At 44.1% G+C, this 21750-nt stretch overlaps 1 protein-coding gene across 3 annotated transcripts in view; it reads left to right on the top strand.

Moving 5' to 3' along the window:
• cherp (calcium homeostasis endoplasmic reticulum protein) overlaps positions 1-21750 on the top strand; it is an 84430-nt gene that overhangs the window by 12246 nt on the left and 50434 nt on the right. For all 3 annotated transcript variants that reach the window (XM_070860064.1, XM_070860065.1, XM_070860067.1), the window contains exons 3-7: positions 11394-11638; positions 12529-12666; positions 14497-14648; positions 16081-16192; positions 20024-20113. In XM_070860064.1, the coding sequence (XP_070716165.1) occupies positions 11394-11638; positions 12529-12666; positions 14497-14648; positions 16081-16192; positions 20024-20113 (737 nt within the window). The remainder of the gene's footprint in view (positions 1-11393; positions 11639-12528; positions 12667-14496; positions 14649-16080; positions 16193-20023; positions 20114-21750) is intronic.

Below are 21750 nucleotides of genomic sequence, written 5' to 3' on the forward strand. Positions count from 1 at the left end.
ACACTGCCACCCAACTTAGTGTCATCCGCAAATTTGGAATTACTACATTTAATCCCCTCGTCCAAATCATTAATGTACAGTGTAAACAGCTGGGGCCCCAGCACAGAACCTTGTGGTACCCCACTAGTCACCGCCTGCCATTCTGAAAAGTACCCATTTACTCCTACTCTTTGCTTCCTGTCTGACAACCAGTTCTCAATCCATGTCAGCACACTACCCCCAATCCCATGTGCTTTAACTTTGCACATTAATCGCTTGTGTGGGACCTTGTCGAAAGCCTTCTGAAAGTCCAAATATACCACATCAACTGGTTCTCCCTTGTCCACTCTATTGGAAACATCCTCAAAAAATTCCAGAAGATTTGTCAAGCATGATTTCCCTTTCACAAATCCATGCTGACTTGGACCTATCATGTCACCTCTTTCCAAATGCACTGCTATGACATCCTTAATAATTGATTCCATCATTTTACCCACTACCGATGTCAGGCTGACCGGTCTATAATTCCATGCTTTCTCTCTCCCTCCTTTTTTAAAAAGTGGGGTTACATTGGCTACCCTCCACTCGATAGGAACTGATCCAGAGTCAATGGAATGTTGGAAAATGACTGTCAATGCATCCGCTATTTCCAAGGCCACCTCCTTAAGTACTCTGGGATGCAGTTCATCAGGCCCTGGGGATTTATCGGCCTTCAATCACATCAATTTCCCCAACACAATTTCCCGACTAATAATGATTTCCCTCAGTTCCTCCTTCTTACTAGACCCTCCGACCCCTTTTATATCCGGAAGGTTGTTTGTGTCCTCCTTAGTGAATACCGAACCAAAGTACTTGTTCAATTGGTCCGCCATTTCTTTGTTCCCCGTTATGACTTCCCCTGATTCTGACTGCAGGGGACCTATGTTTGTCTTTACTAACCTTTTTCTCTTTACATATCTATAAAAACTTTTGCAATCCGTCTTAATGTTCCCTGCAAGCTTCTTCTGGTACTCCATTTTCCCTGCCCTAATCAAACCCTTTGTCCTCCTCTGCTGAGTTCTAAATTTCTCCCAGTCCCCGGGTTCGCTGCTATTTCTGGCCAATTTGTATGCCGCTACCTTGGCTTTAATACTATCCCTGATTTCCCTTGATAGCCACGGTTGAGCCACCTTCCCTTTTTTATTTTTATGCCAGACAGGAATGTACAATTGTTGTAGTTCATCCATGCGGTCTCTAAATGTCTGCCATTGCCCATCCACAGTCAACCCCTTAAGTATCATTCGCCAATCTATCCTAGCCAATTCACGTGTCATACCTTCAAAGTTAGCCTTCTTTAAGTTCTGGACCGTGGTCTCTGAATTAACTGTTTCATTCTCCATCCTAATGCAGAATTCCACCATATTATGGTCACTCTTCCCCAAGGGGCCTTGCACAACGAGATTGCTAATTAATCCTCCCTCATTACACAACACCCAGTCTAAGATGGCCTCCCCCCTAGTTGGTTCCTCGACATATTGGTCTAGAAAACCATCCCTTATGCACTCCAGGAAATCCTCCTCCACCGTATTGCTTCCAATTTGGTTAGCCCAATCTATGTGCATATTAAAGTCACCCATTATAACTGCTGCACCTTTATTGCATGCACCCCTAATTTCCTGTTTGATGCCCTCCCCAACATCACTACTACTGTTTGGAGGTCTGTACACAACTCCCACTAACGTTTTTTGCCCTTTGGTGTTCTGCAGCTCTACCCATATAGATTCCACATCATCCAAGCTAATGTCCTTCCTAACTATTGCATTAATCTCCTCCTTAACCAGCAATGCTACCCCACCTCCTTTTCCTTTTATTCTATCCTTCCTGAATGTTGAATAGCCCTGGATGTTGAGTTCCCAGCCCTGATCATCCTGGAGCCACGTCTCTGTAATCCCAATCACATCATATTTGTTAACATCTATTTGCACAGTTAATTCATCCACCTTATTACGGATACTCCTTGCATTAAGACACAAAGCCTTCAGGCTTGTATTTTTAACACCCTTTGTCCTTTTAGAATTTTGCTGTACAGTGGCCCTTTTTGTTCTTTGCCTTGGGTTTCTCTGCCCTCCACTTTTCCTCATCTCCTTTCTGTCTTTTGCTTTTGTCTCCTTTTTGTTTCCCTCTGTCTCCCTGCATTGGTTCCCATCCCCCTGCCATATTAGTTTAACTCCTCCCCAACAGCACTAGCAAACACTCCCCCTAGGACATTGGTTCCGGTCCTGCCCAGGTGCAGACTGTCCGGTTTGTACTGGTCCCACCTCCCCCAGAACCGGTTCCAATGCCCCAGGAATTTGAATCCCTCCCTGCTGCACCACTGCTCAAGCCACGTATTCATCTGCGCTATCCTGCGATTCCTACTCTGACTAGCACGTGGCACTGGTAGCAATCCCGAGATTACTACTTTTGAGGTTCTACTTTTGAATTTAGCTCCTAGCTCCTTAAATTCGTCTCGTAGGACCTCATCCCTTTTTTTACCTATGTCGTTGGTACCAATGTGCACCACGACAACTGGCTGTTCTCCCTCCTTTTTTAGAATGTCCTGCACTCGCTCGGAGATATCCTTGACCCTTGCACCAGGGAGACAACATACCATCCTGGAGTCTCGGTTGCGATTGCCTTGTAATTTAATCCTTGGAGTCCAGGTATCATTCTTATAAACCTATTCTGCATTCCCTCCAAGGCCAGAATATCCTTCCTAAGGTGTGGTACCCAGAACTGATCACAGTACTCCAGGTGTGGTCTAACCAGGGCTTTGTATAGCTGTAACATAACTTCTACCCCATTTATTTTAGTGTGTGTGAGTGTGTGTGTGTGTGTGTGTGTATGTATGGATATATATACCAGCATTCCATTAGCTTTTTTGATTATTTTCTGTACCTGTCCATGCCATTTTTATGATCTGTGTACATGGAACTACAAGTTTTTTTTTGGACCTCCCACTGTTTTTAGCTTTTCACCATTTAGAAAGAACTCTGTTCTATTCTTTTTCGGTCCAAAGTGGATGACCTCCCATTTGCTTACATTGAAAACTATTTGCCACAGTTTAGCCCATTCGCTTAATCTATTGATATCTTCGTAATTTTATGCTTCCATTTAAACTGCTACAGTGCCGCCTATCTTTGTCTCATCTGCAAACTTGGATATGTAGCTTTTTATCCCATCATGTTAAGTCATTAATAAATACAGTGAATAGTTGAGGCCCCAACACAGATCCCTGCAGGACACCATTAGTCACATCCTGACAATTCGAGTACCCGCCCATTATCCCTACTCTCTGTCTCTTGCCGCTCAGCCAATTTTCTAACCAGGTCAATAATTTGCCTTCAATTCCAAGAGCTTCAGCTTTAGCCAACAGTCTCTTATGTGGGACTATATCAAATGCCTTCTGGAGGTCCATATAAATAACATCCATAGACATTCCCCTGTTTAGTCACCTCTTCAAAAAATTCAGTCAGATTCATCAGGCATGATCTACCCGTTACAAATCCATGCTATCTCTTTCTGATTAGCTGAAAATTTTCATGGTGTTCAGTCATTTTATACTTAATTATAGACTGATCTTCTGTCAATTTACCCATTAACAGATTTGCCCAATTTTCTGTGGACAGTCTCAATCTCATCACATTGAAGTCGGCCTTACCTAAATCTAGAATCTTAGCTGTTTCACGTTTCACCCTTTTAAACACTACGTTGCACTCGATCATATTACGATTGCTATTGAATAAATTAACAGCACTGTTATGCTGTTAACTAAATCTGACTCATTACACAGTATTAAATCTAATATGGCCTGCCTCCTTATTAGTTTTTGGACATATTGTTGCCGAAAACTACCCTCAACATATTCAAGAAATTCACTACCTAATAGAGGGAGCCAATGCAGCAAGTGGTACATCATGGAGCAACCTTGAAACTCTTCAGTTGAGAGTGAATCTCACACAAGTCAGGTGCCGATTCTTCCACTCAGCTGGCAAGCAAGAGTAAAACCTAGAAATTATTTTGTGGTACTGGTATCCAAATGCTTGAGGTGTTTTGGTGACATTCCTCGGTCCATTATTCTAATAGAAGAACATGGGAATTGCTAAACAAAAAACCCAAGGTCCATCTGGTTCACCTTTTACCATCCTAACCAAGATGGCAAAAACAGGGAGGCAGAATATTATCTGAATGATGACAGATTAGGAAAAGGGGAGGTGCAACGAGACCTGGGTGTCATGGTACGTCAGTCATTGAAAGTTGGCATGCAGGTACAGCAGGCGGTGAAGGCGGCAAATGGCATGTTGGCCTTCATAGCGAAAGGATTTGAGTATAGGAGCAGGGAGGTCTAACTGCAGTTGTACAGGGCCTTGGTGAGGCCTCACCTGGAATATTGTGTACAGTTTTGGTCTCCTAATCTGAGGAAGGACATTCTTGCTATTGAAGGAGTTCAGCGAAGGTTCACCAGACTGATTCCTGGGATGGCAGGATTGACCTATGAAGAAGGACTGGATCAACTAGGCTTATTATGTTCACTGGAATTTAGAAGAATGAGAGGGGATCTCTTAGAAACATATAAAATTCTGACGGGATTGGACAGGTTAGATGTAGGAAGAATGTTCCTGATGTTGGGGAAGTCCAGAACCAGGGGTCACAGTCTAAGGATAAGGGCTAAGCCATTTAGAACCGAGATGAGGAGAAACTTCTTCACTCAGAGAATTGTGAACCTGTGGGATTCTCTACTACAGAAAAATGTTGAGGCCAGTTCATTAGATATATTCAAAAGGGAGTTAGATGTGGCCCTTACAGCTAAAGGGATGAAGGGGTATGGAGAGAAAGCAGGAATGGGGTACTGAAGTTGCATGATCAGCCATGATCGTATTGAATGGCGGTGCAGGCTCGAAGAGCTGAATGGCCTACTCCTGCACCTATTTTCTATGTTTCTATGATCCTATACATGATACAGTGATAATAGAGTTGTTGATTAATTGCTGCATTAATTGTGACAATCAATGAGTCGGCAACAGACCCAGACACGAGGTGAGGAAACCCCTCCCAGTGGTGGAGAGCTTTGGATACCATAGGTCCAAAGTTGCCTGTTCCCCCCCAAACATGCTGCATTCACCACACGTCATGTCTCAAATTACTCATCTAAAAGAGGCACTAACCTGAATCAATAGCGCTATTGAGATAAATGTTATCCAGGCGCATTGTGTTTGCACGCTAATATTACAGACATCAACATTTAGGCTAGTACACGCAAAAAGGACTTATTCATATGTCAAAGGATCTGTCACTTTAACCTTCATTAGAGACACAGGACCTCATAGCACTGTTGGACGTAACTGCAGAGGAAATCTTGGATTGTTGTAAAGATGCTGAGAGAATACTGTGCGTATGCACACCACCCTAGGAAATATCAAAGGCTGACCAACCGCATCAACAAACCTGGCACAACGCTCAGATTTCTGACTGTTCAAAAATGGCCCTGGTTATAGGCCCCTGACCTGTAAGAACAATGCAGTTACACAGGGGATAGTAATTGACGCTATAGGTATACACAGCACTCTTTTTAAAGAAGCAACATTTGCACATGAAACCTGAAGGGGAAATTCTAAACATTGAAGGCACAACATTGGTGGATCATTTCTGAGAAGGATCGTGGGGCATGTTCCCATAAATATTTTAGTTTTTACATTAAAATAATTAATTCTGGTTATTTTAAACACACTTGTACTTCATAATTGATAGATTTTTAATCTTTTTAAACAAAGTAATATTTGGCTTTTTAAGTAACCCGACCCACACTTCCCCAAAACTTATTCCAAAACTTATCTGAACAGTTACATTTCCTCATCTTCCCCCACCGCCCCTGCCCCCACTGCTCCAGTTCACATGCACTCTACTCCCTCCAGGCCACGTTCACAGAGACACTACCCCATCCAACTCTCCTTAACAGGGACACTCGCTGTTCCTCCAACCTTCTCGGGTCGAACTGTCAGTCCTCTCCCTCTCTTCAAGCTGACACTCTTCCCTCTTCTCAACACCCTGTCCAAGTCATGCTGGCACTTTTTTCCGTTCCCTCCTCCTCATTAGCATTGACCCCATTAACACGGGAACTCTCCTTCCTGTCCATCCCATTGCACTTTTCCCAGTTTCTTACTTCTTCCACCCGAAAAGCTCTGTTCCCAGCTTCTACCCGCTTCCCCTTTCCTTCATTGTTATCCACTCCCTTACCTCTCCCCTTTGTTGCTATCCACCCTCTCTGAGCACCTGACCTACCCAAATCCTGGCACTAATGGAAATGGTTCTAGCTGCTGAATACTGATAGGCAGGCAGCAGAAGGAGCGTGCGGAAAACCACCCTTTCCTTCAGCGACTGTCTGTCCCACCTGTGACACAGACTGTGGTTCCCGTATTGGACTGTTCAGTCATCTAAGAACTCACTTTTAGAGTGGAAGCCAGTCTTTTGAGGGACTGCCTATGAGGATGACTGAGGGCATTAAATCAGAATTCTTGCCGGTAGTAAGTGGCAGTAAGAATTGCTTCCATTAGCAGCAGGACTCTGGTAGTTGCAGTGCTGAGGGCAAGGGACCAATCTACACTGTGTGTTGGAGTCTCCAAAACGCTGACTGTCAGCATGTATTTCTGTACCAGTTGTTAACATTTTCCCTTTTAAATGTCCACATATATTAATTTAAGTAGAAGTATTCCGTGGAATCTTTGATTGCCTCCCGGTTATAATTATGAACATAATATTCATTCAGTTCCACGTGAGCTGCTCCTTAAAGAATGTAAATGACACAGTATTAGCTCTCTTTGTTGGGAGTCTGTTCCACAATTATTCAGGAGCTGGGGAATTCTTGTAGCTCTTGTCCTGCATGTAGCTGATTATTGGTACTTGTGTCCTCTGGTTCAGTGTTGCCAGTTCAAGTTAATGGTCCTACTTGGGTCTACATTATCTGTGTCTCTGCTTTTAAAATCCAGATTAGACTCCCCCACCCCCCACCCCCCCCCTCCTCCAGTGAAAATGAGCTGAACTCTCGAGTCTTCCTTCATACCCAAATATCTGCATCATCCTTGTCACTTTTCTTTAAGGTGGCTAAATGCTCAGGTACCCATGATGGGGGAAAGCGAGTCAGTAGAATGGGTGTGTACACAGGCAGGAAATTGCAGAATTAAGCTGGGAACGTCTCGGAGCAATTTATAAAAGAGGACTAGAGTTAGAATTGAATGTATTGGGGAATTGGAGTCAGTGGCAATTGCTGAGAATAGGAGTAATTGGGAGCAGGGTTTCGAGAAGGATAGGAAGTTGGAGTTTGAGCACAACAGATAGATGGAAACTATTTCCTCTGGTGGGGGAAACCAGAACAAGGAGGCATAATAAAATTAGAGCTAGGCGATTTAGGAATGAAATCAGGAAGCACTTTTTCATGCAAAGGGTAGTTAAATCTGCAACTCTTGCCAAAAGGTCGTGCATGCTGGATCATTTGAAATATTCACAAGGGATTTCAATAGCGTTTGGTTGGGTAAGGGTATCCAGGATCATGAAGCAAAGGTGGGTAATTGGAGTTGAGATGCCGATCAGCCACGATTTAACTAAATGGTGGAGCAGGTCTGAGGGGCTGAATGGCCTACTCCTGTTCCTATCTTTCCTATGAATTGTAGAATAGGGGTCCCAGCACAAAGCAAGCAAAACAAAATCCTGGCTGAGGAGAGGGTGACGGAAGGGAAGCTGGACATTGCTAACTTGCTATCAGTACTTTCCACCTGCAGTGTAGTACAATCTGTGGGAGCAAGGTGTTCTGCGTATTGTGCCAAGGTACGTGTGACAGCTAATACCCAACAACACATTGTGAAATAATATGGAACCTGGAAAAGTTCCGAGCTAAACTAATTAGTTTTCGATTAATGATGGTGTTAAGCTGAGATATTCTAATTAGCATGATTGTTAGCGAAGCTTCTACCTTGCACGGCGGGATTGATTAAACTTATACTGTCTAGGAAATATATCTGATCTACTGCACCCTAATGCAGAATCTACCAATGCTTTATAAAGTTTTACCAATTAGATGCATCTCCTCAGTGAAGCTGATTTTGGGAATGACCTTGTGGATGACTCAAGATTCATCGGGTAGAAGAACAGAAATAACAACAACTTGTATTTATATAGCCCCTTAAACGTAGTAAAGTGTCGCAAGGAATAGTTAGAAGTGGTCAACATTTCAAATCAGCGGACACCATACCTTAAATCAAACAATCTTCCTACTAGAGACTTCCCTCCCCCATGGAAGATCTGTTTGGCAATTTTAAAAATTCATTATTGGGATATGGGTGTTGCTGGCAAGGCCGGCATTTATTGCCCATCTCTAATTGCCCCTTGAGAAGGTGGTGGTGAGCCACCGCGTTGAACCGCTGCAGCCCTTGTGGTGAAGGTGATCCCACAATGCTGCTGGGTTGGGAGTTCCAGGATTTTGGCCCAGCGATAATGAAGGAAGAGCGATATATGTTCAAGTCAGGATGGTGTGTGACTTGGAGGGGAACCTGGAGGTGATAGTGTTCCTATGCACCTGCTGCTCTTTTCCTTCTAAGTGATGGAGGTTTGGGAGGTGCTGCCGAAGAAGCCTTGGAGCGCTGCTGCAGTGCATCCTATGGATAGTGTACACTGCAGCCATGGTATGCCGATGGTGGAAGGAGTGGATGTTTAAACCAGTTGATGGGGTGCCGATCAAGTAATACAGTACCTTTCCTGATTCCTCGATGAATGCCTTTAACTCGGGCGTCTAGCCAAACCACAAACTGTATTACTGGGCCTCAGAGAGACTAATCTCATCAATAATTTAAAGTTGCTGGGCTTTGTAAAGATCTATCTTCATAGACAGGATTCAATTGGTGCTACATCAAAGTGGTAAGTTCAAATTGTTTGCCTTTTGTTCATAGAAAGCACACATATATATATATATACTGTTTTAACACAGTGCCCATATTAATTCTTTGGTAATGTTGAATGACAAGGCATGTCTGTGTGTGTTTGAGGCAGTTTGCAAAAGTAGTGAATGAGAAGCACAGTGAGCTCACAGTTTTGGTCTCCATATTTAAGGAAGGGTATACTTGAATTGGAGGCTGGTCAGAGATGGTTCACTCGGTTGATTCCGGAGATGAGGGGGTTGACTTATGAGGATAGGTTGGGCCTGTACACATTGGAGTTCAGAAGAATGAGACGTGATCTTATTGAAACATAAGATAATGAGGGGGCTCGACAAGATGGATGCAGAGAGGATATTTCCACTCATAGGGGAAACTAAAACTAGGGGACATAGTCACAGAATAAGGGGCCACCCATTTAAATCTGAGATGAGGAGAAATTTCTCCTGAGGGTTGTAAATCTATGGAATTTTCTGCCCCAGAGAGCTGTGGAGGCTGGGTCATTGAATATATTTAAGGCAGAGATCGACAGATTTTTGAGGGATAAGGGGATAAAGGATTATGGGGAGCGGGCAGGGAAGTGGAGCTGATTCCATGATCAGATCAGCCATGAGTGGTTCGAGCAGCCAAATGGCCTACTCCTGCTCCTATTTCTTATGTTCTTATATTCTTATATTTGGATTTTGGACAGATTCAGTGATCAGTTCGGCAAGTCATTTGTTGCATGACAAATCCCCAGATTTCCACCCTCCAGCGTAACCTTACCCCACACAGACACCTGAATTTCAATCAGCGGTACGTTTAGAATTATTGGTTCTCTGCATCTCTCAGCCTGCCAGAGAGTGAAGGAAGTTTAAAGCTGACCACACACTGAGCTACACTTCTTTTCACCATTCAAATTCGAGCTTTTTTCAGTCATTTTTGCCAAGATTTCTGCTCTTTCTTTACATTGAAGCTTCAGTTAGGCCAAAAATTGGCATTCATATTTGTGTGTGAGGGTGAGTGAGTGTGGTGTTTTTGTTTGTGTGGGTGCAGGGGTGTGTGTGTGTGTGTGTGTGTGTGTGTGTTATATACAAGATCTGGGCACAGTATGAACAAGTATGCAGCCAATCATGCCATCGTCAAGATGCTAGAATGTATCTTTAAAGCTGCATTAAAACGTGGTTTGAGGTTTCTGTGGGAAATATAAGAAACTCTTGGTCAGCTCACTCAGACTAACCATTACCATGTCACTGCAGCAGGACAGAATCCATAAATATAAAGGTGAAGGTTAAAGACATATTTCAGCCAATTTGTACACAGCAAGGATCCACAATCAGCATTGTGGTAGCGACCATATAATCTGTTAGTGATTTTGGTTGAGGGATAAAAAATTGGCCAGGACTCCGGGGAGAACTCCCCTGCTCTTCAAAATAGTGCCATGGGATCTTTTACGTTAAACAGAGACCCTGTCTGCCCTCTCAGGTTAAAGTCTCATCCAAAAGCCGGCCCCTCTGACAGTGCAACATTCCCTCAGTAATGCACTGGAGTGTCAGCCTGGATTATGCGCTCAAATATCTGGAGTGGGACTTGAACCCGCAACCTCCTTACTCAGAGGGAAGAGTGGTACCACAAAGCCACGGCTGGCTTGTGTGTATGAAAATGTTCTTGCAGGGGGGGGTGTGTGCCCCTAAAATTTGGTATATTGTTCATATCCATGCATCGATTTTTGTGACCAACTAAAACATGATATTCTTTCAGCTAAGATCATAAGCTGAAGAACTGAATGTTACAGCAATGGCAGCATGAAAAGTCAGTCAGAATTTGAGAAATGCCATTGAATACAATGAAATGTTTGTAGTATGTAATGGAACAGAATGTTCTTGCTGATATTGAAATGCACGTTCCTGAGAAGTAGAATAAATGTGGAAAGCTGATTATTTCCTGCAACAAAATTGCTTCTGCTTCTAATGAAAGGAATATATGTTGGACAGCAAAATTCCCAATGTGCCGTACTGGGTGTGGCGTAGCGTGGTACTGGGTCATGCAACCCAGAAAAGATCTCCAATCTGCTTTTGTGAATTGTTCAATTCTTTGTCTGCTCTGAATAAGTTAATCTCTGGAGAGGTGACAGGACAATCACTTGTGTATTATTGGACTGGTTGAAGGAAAAAAAATCAGTCGGGGTCCCTGTTGGGGATTGCAGGCCCCGCAAAAGCCGCATTAGGGTGGGTGTCAGGAGGGGACAAGATCAAGCTCGGCTGTAACTTCGGCTTCCACACCAGTCACTTAGAGAACAGCCGCGTGCATGAGGCACTGCCTAGGGACCTGGATCCCAATATGGTCTTTGGGAAAGAAGGGGGATGAAAAGGTCCTATACAAAGTGAGTGATACCAGAGATATTGGGAGAGTTGGAAACAATATTGTTCATTTTCAAGATGAATAATGTGAAGGGTGGGGTGTGTCATAACACCTCTCTCTCTCTTCTTTTTGCAGTGCTGTGCAATCCGTCGGGACAGGAAACTGAAGCTCCAGTTCAAGCCCCTGTGCCAGCCCCAATCCCAGCTCCAGTTCCGACCCCTGCCTCCATCGCCGTGCCAGCCCCGGTCCCTGCTCCCACCCCGACCCTAACTCAGCCACCCACACCTCCAGCTCCAGGCCAGCCGCAGTTGGAGGAGCTGATTCAGCAGAGCCTGTGGAATCTGCAGCAGCAGGAGCAGCATCTCCTCATGCAAAGACAGGTAAGTAACTACAGCAGGCAGCAATCATTGAATCAGGCCAGGCTCTGACAAAAGTGGAACTAGCTGCATTGTCCCGGCATATTATGAACCCACTTACACATTTGACAATGTTCCAGTTAGAATCTCCAACTTTGGTTCGCCCACTGAATACATGTCTCTTAAACGATCCGGATGAGGGGTGATCTAATTGACTGTTGAAAATAATAAATCGATTTGATAGGATAGATAAAGAGAAACTATTTTCTCTGATGGAAGAATCCAGAACAAGAGGGCTCGATCTGAAAATTAAAGCTCGGCTGTTCAGGAATGAAATCAGGAAGCACTTTTTCATACAATGGAAATCTGAAATTTTCCCCCCCAAAAAGGCTGTGGATACTGGGGGTCAATTGAAATTTTCAAGACTGAGACCAATAGATTGTTATCAGGGGATTTAGATCAATAACCGCAACAACTTGCATTTATGTAACTCATTCAGCATGGTCAAATGTCCCAAGGTTTTCAACAGGAGTGTTATCGGACAGAAATATGGCAAAATCAATAAGAGGTAAACGGAGTTGAGGCATTATCTAACTGAATGGCGGAACAGGTTCGAGGGGCTGAATGACCTATGTTCCTATGCATCATCCGAGCCTTTGGATCGGTTTGAAAGGACAGTACGGGGTCGGGAGTAGGTTGCCTTTGTCAGGGAATGGCATATGATGCAGGACAGCAAACAAAATCGGAGTAGTAGAGAAAAAGGAAAATAGAGGGTGGTGAAATGCAGATCGTCATCTGAAAGGGGAAGAAAACCAGTCAGAGCCGACACCGACCGTGCATTTCTGCATTTTTCTCTTCACTTGATTTCAGGCGGTATTTTACATCTCTAATGAAACTTGCTTATGTTCCTCCAGGAACAGATAACGGCAGCAATCGCCCTGGCAATGGAACAGCAAATCCAGAAGCTCCTGTCAGAAACGCAGCTGGACATGACGGAGTTTGACAGTCTCTTACAGCCCATTATCGACACCTGCACCAAAGATGCCATCTCGGTACGGTGCCGTATTATCTTCTGAACTTGTAGTCTTCGCACTGGCATAGTATAAAGCCAAGATTGGTGTTACCTCTGGGTCTTAAGGGAAAACAATTCCAACTCTGCCGAATCCCTCATTTTTAGCTACCAAACCTTGTATTAAAACGTTCAAATCAACAATCTATGTGATGCAGTTCGAGGGAGGGAGTGTAGTGCTACTTTCATCATTGCTCATGGTGGCACTGAGGCACACAGCTCAAAGGTTTGATCCCTGGTTTGTGTTTGGTTAGCTGACATCAGTAAGGGCAACAGTAGGGTCACTGTAATTGGTCTCTTGAACCCTAGTCATTGGGGTGTGGTGGGGGCTGGAATTCCATTTCACTAACCAGTGATGCCTGGAATGTGCTTGTGCACATGGACATTGAGTGTGGACACAATTGTAGTTGGCAGAGGTCACACGTCCCCAGGTGCACTCAGTCTGGGCTTTCACATAGTGAATGGTCACTTGCCAAATATATTGGAGGGAAGTTTCTGCCCGTGTTAACTGCGCTCCAATTTGAGCTAAGTGAGCAAGTGGGATTGCAGCAATCACAAAAGTTGCATTTTGACTATTTTTCTCCTTGTCTCCCTCCCTTCCCGTGGGGGAGTAAACATTGCAATGGAGGTTACAGGAAGTGGGATGCTTCACTCCATAACACTGATATCATTCACTGTAAAGAGTGCAAAAATCACCAAAAGATAACCGGTGATGAATTGTTTCTTTGAGTGATTCAGTTCCACTTCAGCAGTGTTCAAACTCCCTAAGATAATCTAAACAATAGGAGACTGGGCTCATGTGTGGTGGTGAACTTCATTTGGTCTAATTTTAGAAAGTGTAGGATCCAGAAAGTGCGGGGTGACTTGATGTTGGCATTGGACCTACTTATTGATTGATTTATAGGCTGGTACCACTACGGCATAGGAAGAGTTCTACTTAAGCCAGTATGTTTTAATGTTGTATCAGTGTGCTGCTTGTATCATAATTGCTCCCACCAATATCACGAGACAGCTGTAATCATCAGCATTTCACCCTGGTGTTATATAGCTCAAAGTGCTCTGTCCAGACACAGCCCAAGTTGGGAGGCCATCTCGATTTGTATAGCTGGGTATTTTTCACAGTATAGGTGGACATGGCATGCAAATGTCCTGCACAAACATTGTCCTTTATGAGAATCTTAGTTACAACATTAGATGTTTTGACATAACACACAGTTGCTCCATTGAATCCTGCCTTGCCAGTGACTTACTGGTGCTTGTCCCACTTGTGAGGAGATGGTCCAGGTCCAAGTACTCTCCAGCTGTGCGATGTTTAGCTCACTTTCCACCTGTGATACTGTATCTCGCGCACCAATGTAAAGGTTAAATGAGGTTGTTCGAATCAACTTTGGATGGTCTGAGAGTTCTAATGTTGCTGTCGTCTGGAACACAGGGCGCCTGTTCTTTTAGCACCTGAACAAGAGAGAGATTTTGTGCACTTGGACTGTAGTTAAATGGAGCAGCTGGCGGTGAAAGGCCACTGTTGAAAACCCCTGGACCTTGAGCGCAGCTTAATGGGCACATCTGACATTAAAACTTGGTGGAGTAGCTCAGCTCCATCATTCTCTTCCCAGTGAGACTGTAACATTCACTGTTCAAATGTTTTTTAAAAAGTCAATAAAAAGGTCAGAAAAAGCAAAAGGATCTTGGCAATAATTGTTTTTTAAATGAAAGATACTGAGGATGATACTTACTCTTTAAGCTACCTGTCTGCTCACAGCTGGAGTGACCACGCTATCCATCATCCCCTGTCATTTTCTCCTTTCTTCCCTAGGCTGGTAAGAACTGGATGTTTAACAATGCAAAAACCCCCCAGCATTGTGAGCTGATGTCTGGCCACCTGAGAAACCGCATCACAGCCGAAGGAGCCCATTTCGAACTGCGCCTTCATCTAATCTACCTGATAAATGACGTGCTGCATCACTGGTTAGTGTCCGATTGTCAGATCGATAGAAAACCAGACCAAAGATAGCAAATCCTAAGCACATTATAGAAGATATCCAAAGCTGGACGTGTGTGTGTGGTGACAGAAATACTGTGTTAGGACTGGGAGGTAATCCAGACTGTATTTGGATTTAAGCAGAAATTCCAATGCGGTACCCTAATTTATCTCTGTTCTACAGAATCCCTCATCAATTCTCAGTAACATAACAGTGTTCTTCAAGGTTCCACTGTAATGGAGCTGTGGCGAGGCAACATGTGACATCTCCAACATGCTGCGTCAGGGAGTGGAGTTACATGGGTACACCCTACACATGATAAGTTGCGAATTCCAGCTGTGCCGTTGTAGCAGACGTCAAGCAGGGAATCAGGCTTTCTTCTGCAAGAAGTGGGAGGAAAATGACAGGGCAACTCACCCTGGAGCCACCTTCCAGCACCACTTCATAACCACTAGCAGAAAATGGTATAAGCACAGATCTATAAAAGGTCTCTGTGCTCAAGGTAAATATAGTGCCTAGTACAGGGATGGGGGAAAGGTGGAAAATGGGGTTAAAGTCTGTGTCAAGCTATTAGCAATATAGGCATTCAGTGTTGATAAACTGTTCACGTTACTTGTGTGCATCACCTCTTTAACACCCAGATGTCAGTCTGTGTATTGGAAACGTTAGACTGTGTTAACCTAGGTGTAATGCACTATATATAAGGCCGCTGCTGTTTTGCCTAATCTACAATGTCAGTTTTGAGTTTTTCTTTAGCTATCACTGCCATGTTTTACTGTTCAGACCCACTCATTGGGGGCTGGTAATATTCTGAGATTAACTCTTGCCTTCCCTTCCTATCGTGTGATGTGACCCCACTTTGAGTGGCTCTGAATATTAAACATGGACGTGATAGTTAAAGAGACTAACCCAAAACAGATGTAGCAGTTTTGGAAAAATAACAGCTGCCTTATGTATAGTGCATTACACCAGGTGAACACGCAGTCAGATGTCAGACAGATTCTCACAACACAGGAGTGTTATTTATATAAAAAGTATAATGACCTCATTACCACAAGCATAAATTTTATCGAGTAATTAGTTCTGGTGAGTATTTGTTGTAAAGTTCTTGTGCTCCAACTTTACTGATGATAGCAGAGCTACTTGCCGCACGCAGCTTCTGCTACTTTACAAATATGCACAGACCGTACATACCACCCAGCGAATGAAACAGTCTGCGGCAGCTTGGACACTGCACATACACATGGGCTTTCTTCTCCACTTTGTTTTAAGCTCCCTGGTGATGATAGTGCTAGCGCTTCTGTAGCTATCGGCATTGTGTGTGCGTGTGTGTGAGAATTCTAATAGTGCAAATATTTGAGATGTTTCCTTGATTCTGGAGCCCTTGCTCACCTTTCCTCTGTGTTGTGTGTCCGCAGTCAGCGGAAACAGGCCCGTGACCTGCTTGCAGCCCTACAGAAGGTTGTGGTTCCCATTTACTGCACCAGCTTCCTCGCGGTAGAAGAGGACAAACAGCAGAAGATTGCACGGGTAATTCTTCCTACATCCTCGTTACTTATGATTTTAAAAAAATATATAAATTATTAATAAACACACAGAAATTTCCATGCTGTACGATATTTTGTTCTTAGACAATTCTATACGTGGTGAAGGCAGATATCTGTGCAATTGTCCAAGTACTTCAACCCTTTGTTTCAGTGTTGTGGACACAAAAAAATGCCAGGCAGGGGCAACTTGGTACCAGATGTTTTATTCCGTCCCCTCTCTCTCCCCACCCCACCTCACTAATGTACTGTTCCAATGGGATAGGAATGCTATTCCCAGCCCACTGACTCATTGCTTGCAGTTTCTAGTGCAGAACTTGACGATTTAACTGAAGAGGGTTATTATGTAAGACACTTTGGGTCTGTGTGTATTTTTGGTGCTGAAGTATAAGAACATAAGAATTAGGAGCAGGAGTAGGCCATTCGGCCCCTCGAGCCTGCTCCAATAAGATTCAATAAGATCGTGGCTGATCTTCTACCTCAACTCCACTTTCCTGCACTATCCCCATATCCCTTGATTCCCTTATTATCCAAAAATCTATCGATCTCTGTCTTGAATACACTCAAAGACTGAGCCTCCACAGCCCTCTGGGGTAGAGAAATCCAAAGATTCACCACCCTCTGAGTGAAGAAGTTTCTCCTCATCTCAGTCCTAAATGGCCGACCCCTTTATCCTGAGACTGTGACCCCTGGTTCTAGACTCCTCAGCCAGATGAAACATCCTCCCAGCATCTACCCTCTCAAGCCCTGTAAGAATTTTGTATGTTTCAATGAGATCACCTCTCATTCATCTAAACTCGAGAGAATGTAGGCCTAGTCTACTCAATCTCTCCTCATAGGACAATCCACCCCCCCGCCCCCCCCCCCATCCCAGAAATCAGTCTGGTGAACCTTCGTTGCACTCCCTCAATGGCAAGTATATCTTTCCTTGGGTAAGGAGACCAAAACTGTGCACAATACTCCAGGTGTGGTCTCACCAGGGCCCGATATAATTGCAGTAAGACGTCTTTACTCTTGTACTCAAATCATCTTGCTATAAAGGCTAACATACTATTTGCTTTCTTAATTGCTTGCTGTACCTGCATGTTAACTTTCAGTGATTGGTGTACAAGGACACCCAGGTCCCTCTGAACACCAACATTTCCCAATCTCTCACCATTTAAAAAAAAATACTCTGCTTTTCTATTTTTCCTACCAAAGTCGATAAGTTCACATTTCTCCTCATTATATTCTATTTGCCATGTTCTTGCCCATTCACTTCGCCTGTCTATATCACCTTGAAGTTTCTTTGCATCCTCCTCACAACTTATATTCCCATCCAACAAACTTGGCTGTATTACAAGTATAGCATGTTACTGCTGAGAATGGAGTATGTTTTGCACCCAGTCGCAGCAAGAATCAATTCTCGATATGGTTCAGTTCAAATGGATCTTTATGCTATTCTAATAATGTCCTTAAAACTCATCTGTAGAAAACAAACTGTCTGAGCCAATAATATGTCTTGTACCATTTACACTGAGACCCAAAGCTAGACTCTAGATTAATTTTAATAGCAAGACCTTAATATCAGCACCTCAAGTGGATAAGGTCATAAAAAAGCTAATGCAATACTTGGTTTTCTGGCAAGAGGTATGGAATGTTAAAGTAGACATGTAATAGTAAATCTATATAAATCCCTTGTTAGATGAAAGTTGAGGTACTGTATGGTGATTTTGATTTCACTATAGAAAGGCTGTTGAGACTTTAGAGGGGGGCAGCGCAGATTCAGTGGGAACTGCCTGGTGTAGGGAAATACAAATACGAAGAAAGATGTGAGAAACTGTTTAATTTTACTTTTGTTAAATAGTGGAGAATATGATAGAGTTGTTTAAAATTATGAAGGGATGGGTCAGTGTTGATGGAATCCATTTCCAGTGATTGAGGGGTCCAGAAGGAATGGACATGGATATAAAATTAAATGTAGGAACGAGAGTAGGAGAGAGGTTTTTACACAGGAATGTGAGATTAAAGCGAAGACCATGACACCATTTAAGAATGGGTTAGAAAGGGGAATAATGGGATCTAGGAACAGGGCAGGCACATGGGATTAGGACTACTGCTCATGTAGAGGATAAACATCAATACGGAGTAGTTGGGCTGATTTCCATGTTGTACTTTTTATGTAATTCTCTGATGCCTGATCTGCAGACTTGAACCCTTCACTCCATTTCTGAAGTGAGCGGAGTTAAGTGAGAAAGCACAGAGCGGGGGTTATGATGTGTCCATTGGGTTTGGGTGGGGTGGGGGAGGGATAGAAATCAAATGGAGTAGTCATGCCTGAGCAGTACCTACCTCCCCTCATTCCCTCCCCCAACAGCCAGTTCCAGGGGTTATTGAATAGTTTGGAAGCAGGCTTGCGCGCCTGTCCTCCCAGCTGCAAAAAATAAGGCCGAGTAGCCAGAAAAAACGGGGAGAATAATGACAGAATATTAGGCATAACTTAACCCCTTCCTTCTCACACCCACAAAAAAAAATTGCATACGGGGGGGAAAGAATGGAAAAAACACATCATTATGTTGCCATGCTGATATGACGTATTGTACCTTCAATGGATCGTACTATATGGAGTGGTATGATATGGGTTCACTCACACAGTGGGTAACCCATCTAAACCATATCACTTGGGAGAGAGCAAACATTTCCCCCTACAGAGGATGGAGGAATTACAAGGGCACTGATACCTGGAATTCAAGGATTAAGTTACGAGGAGGGATTATACAAGTTAGGGTTGTATTCCCTTGAATTTAGGTGGTTATGGGGTGATCTGATCGAAGTTTTCAGGATATTAAGGGGAACAGATAGGGTAGATAGAGAGAAACTATTCCCGCTGGTTGGGGAGTCTAGGACTAGGGGGCATAGTCTAAAAATTAGAGCCAGACCTTTCAGGGGTGAAATTAGGAAACACTTCTACATACACAGGGCGGTAGATGTTTGGAACTCTTCCGCAAACTAGATCAATTAATTTTAAATTGGAGATTTAGTTTTTTGTTAACCAAAGATATTGAGGGATATGGGCCAAAGGCATATATATGGAGTTCGATCGCAGATCAGCCATGATCTCATTGAATGGCGGAACAGGCTCGAGGGGCTGAATGGCCTCTTCCTGCTCCTAAGACAGGCACTGCTATTGCAGCCCCACTGGCGGTCAGTCACAAAGCAACAGAGACTGGGGAGTCGATTGGCCTGTCGGTCCTCGTGGCTGTGGATGGTCTATGGTGTAAAGTGAGCAAAGCGGGACAAGGAGGAGGAGCAATAAAATGCTATTCAGGATTGTTCAGTCAGTCTGGCAAAGTGACGTGATTCTGTCCCGATCTTCCCTTGCTAATAGAAAAGGCTGAAAGTGTTGGAAATCTGAAATGAAATCGGAAAGTGCTGGAAATACACAGCAGGTCAGTCGGCATCTCTGAGGGTGAAAGGCAACACTGGAGGGTGCACACCCAAAGTGTCAACACCTGGTGATGCTGACAAACCTGCTGTATATTTCCAGCATTTTCTGTTATTGCACGCCTTGTGCCATTGTACCTGTTAAGTAATGACACTGACCTTGAGTGCCAGGCAGGCACGAACACCACGCGATGGGGTGGCACCACCTGGATAGAGTACGCAACACGGACAGAGACCAGCGAGCGACATAGCCTCTAATAACACATCCTTCACTGATTTTTTTTGTTGTTGCCTAGCTTGACGTATATTCCATATCACAAAGCACAATATTGTGCAGTCTTTGACTGTCATCGTCTCCTAACACACAACATTGTGTTTGTTAATTTTTTCACAGCTGTTGCAACTGTGGGAGAAGAACGGTTATTTTGACGAGTCCATTATTCAACAGTTGCAGAGCCCTGCTCTCGGGCTTGGGCAGTACCAGGTTAGTAACTTGCGGCATTTGTGGTACCCTGCAGCCAGGAGGCAGTATCGAGTGGTGATCCTGAATGCAGAAAGCTCAATGGTGGCTCTGTTGACGTCCTCGTGTTTGTTGCAGATTCAGGCTGGGGAAATTAGAGCTTGTAGATCAGGCACATTTCATTCGGGCTCCTCTAGTCTTGAGGCCCACTCATATTGGGTTTATGACAGTAATTCCTATCATTCATTAAAACTTGCATAGCACAGCACTGGGGAGTGGGTGATGCGGTAGGCTAGTGCACTGTCCTTTCACATCTGTGACTTGTGCTAAAAGTCAGCAGGGACCAATGCGGTGAAAATCTCCTTTCACTGCTGCCTTCGAGGATCCTTCGTCAGACGGGTTTGCATAGTCTTGTTTCCACATCTAGTGGATGTTGGCCCGTGGAATTAAACAGACCCAAATTTGGCAGTCTAAGGCAGAGAGGTTGCAATGATGACTGGCGTGAGGAATTGAAAATTTAACAGCAATGCAGTAGATGGCACTGGTCTGAGGTCACCAGAAAGAGCTTAACTTTACAACTGGCCGTACTGGGCTTGGCTCGGGAATACGTGATGCTGAGACTGGAGACTGTGATGAGCATTGAAACATTTTTTTTAACGAAACGGTCAGTAAATAAAACTTCTAGGACTTGGCACTGTGCTGCATCATGTAAGCACGATCTGTAAGATTGAATGTTTATAAAAAATTTCTAGACAGAAAGAAAGCATTTGCAATTATATTGCTCCTTTCGTAACCTCAGGACATCCCAAACATTGTTTCCGGCCAACGTGGTACTTTTGAAATGCAGTCACTGTTGTAATGTAGGCAAATGCAGCAGCCAATTTCTGTCCAGCAAGCACCCAGCAAATGGGATAAATGACCAGATCATCTGTTTTAGTGATGTTGGTTGAGAGATAAATATTGGTCAGGTCACCGGAAGAACTCCCTGATCATCTTCAAGTAGTGTCATGGGATCTGGGATCTTTTACATCCACCTGAACAGTTAGATGGTTTAACATCTCTTCCAAAAGACAGTGCAGTACTCCCCAAGTATGGCACTAAAGTGCCAGCCTAGATTATGTGCTCAAGTCACACAGTGGGGATTGAACCTGCGACCTTCTGGCTCAGAGGTGAGATTGCTACCACTGAGCCAAGGCTGACGCTGTGCATAACTCCTTACTAAAACCATCTTTAAAAAGGGGGACACGTCCGACTGCGGCAACTACAGAGAAATCTCCCTGCTATCAGCCACTGGGAAAGTCATCGCTAGAGTCTTCCTCAATAGTTTTCTTCCCGTGGCCGAGGAGCTCCTCCCGGAGTCACAGTGCGGATTTCGTCCCCTACGGGGCACAACAGATATGATTTTTGCAGCACGGCAGCTACAGGAAAAATGCAGGGAGCAGCGCCAGCCCTTATACATGGCCTTCTTCGACCTTACAAAGGCCTTTGACACTGTCAACCACGACGGTCTATGAAGTGTCCTCCTCCGTTTCAGATGCCCCCAAAAGTTCGTCACCATCCTCCGCCTGCTCCAAGACAACATGCAGGCCATGATCCTTACCAACGGATCCACCACAGGCCCAATCCACTTCTGGACCGGGGTCAAACAGGGCTGCATCATC

Source organism: Pristiophorus japonicus, chromosome 18 (genome assembly GCF_044704955.1).
Source record: "Pristiophorus japonicus isolate sPriJap1 chromosome 18, sPriJap1.hap1, whole genome shotgun sequence".
Taxonomy (NCBI): domain Eukaryota; kingdom Metazoa; phylum Chordata; class Chondrichthyes; family Pristiophoridae; genus Pristiophorus; species Pristiophorus japonicus.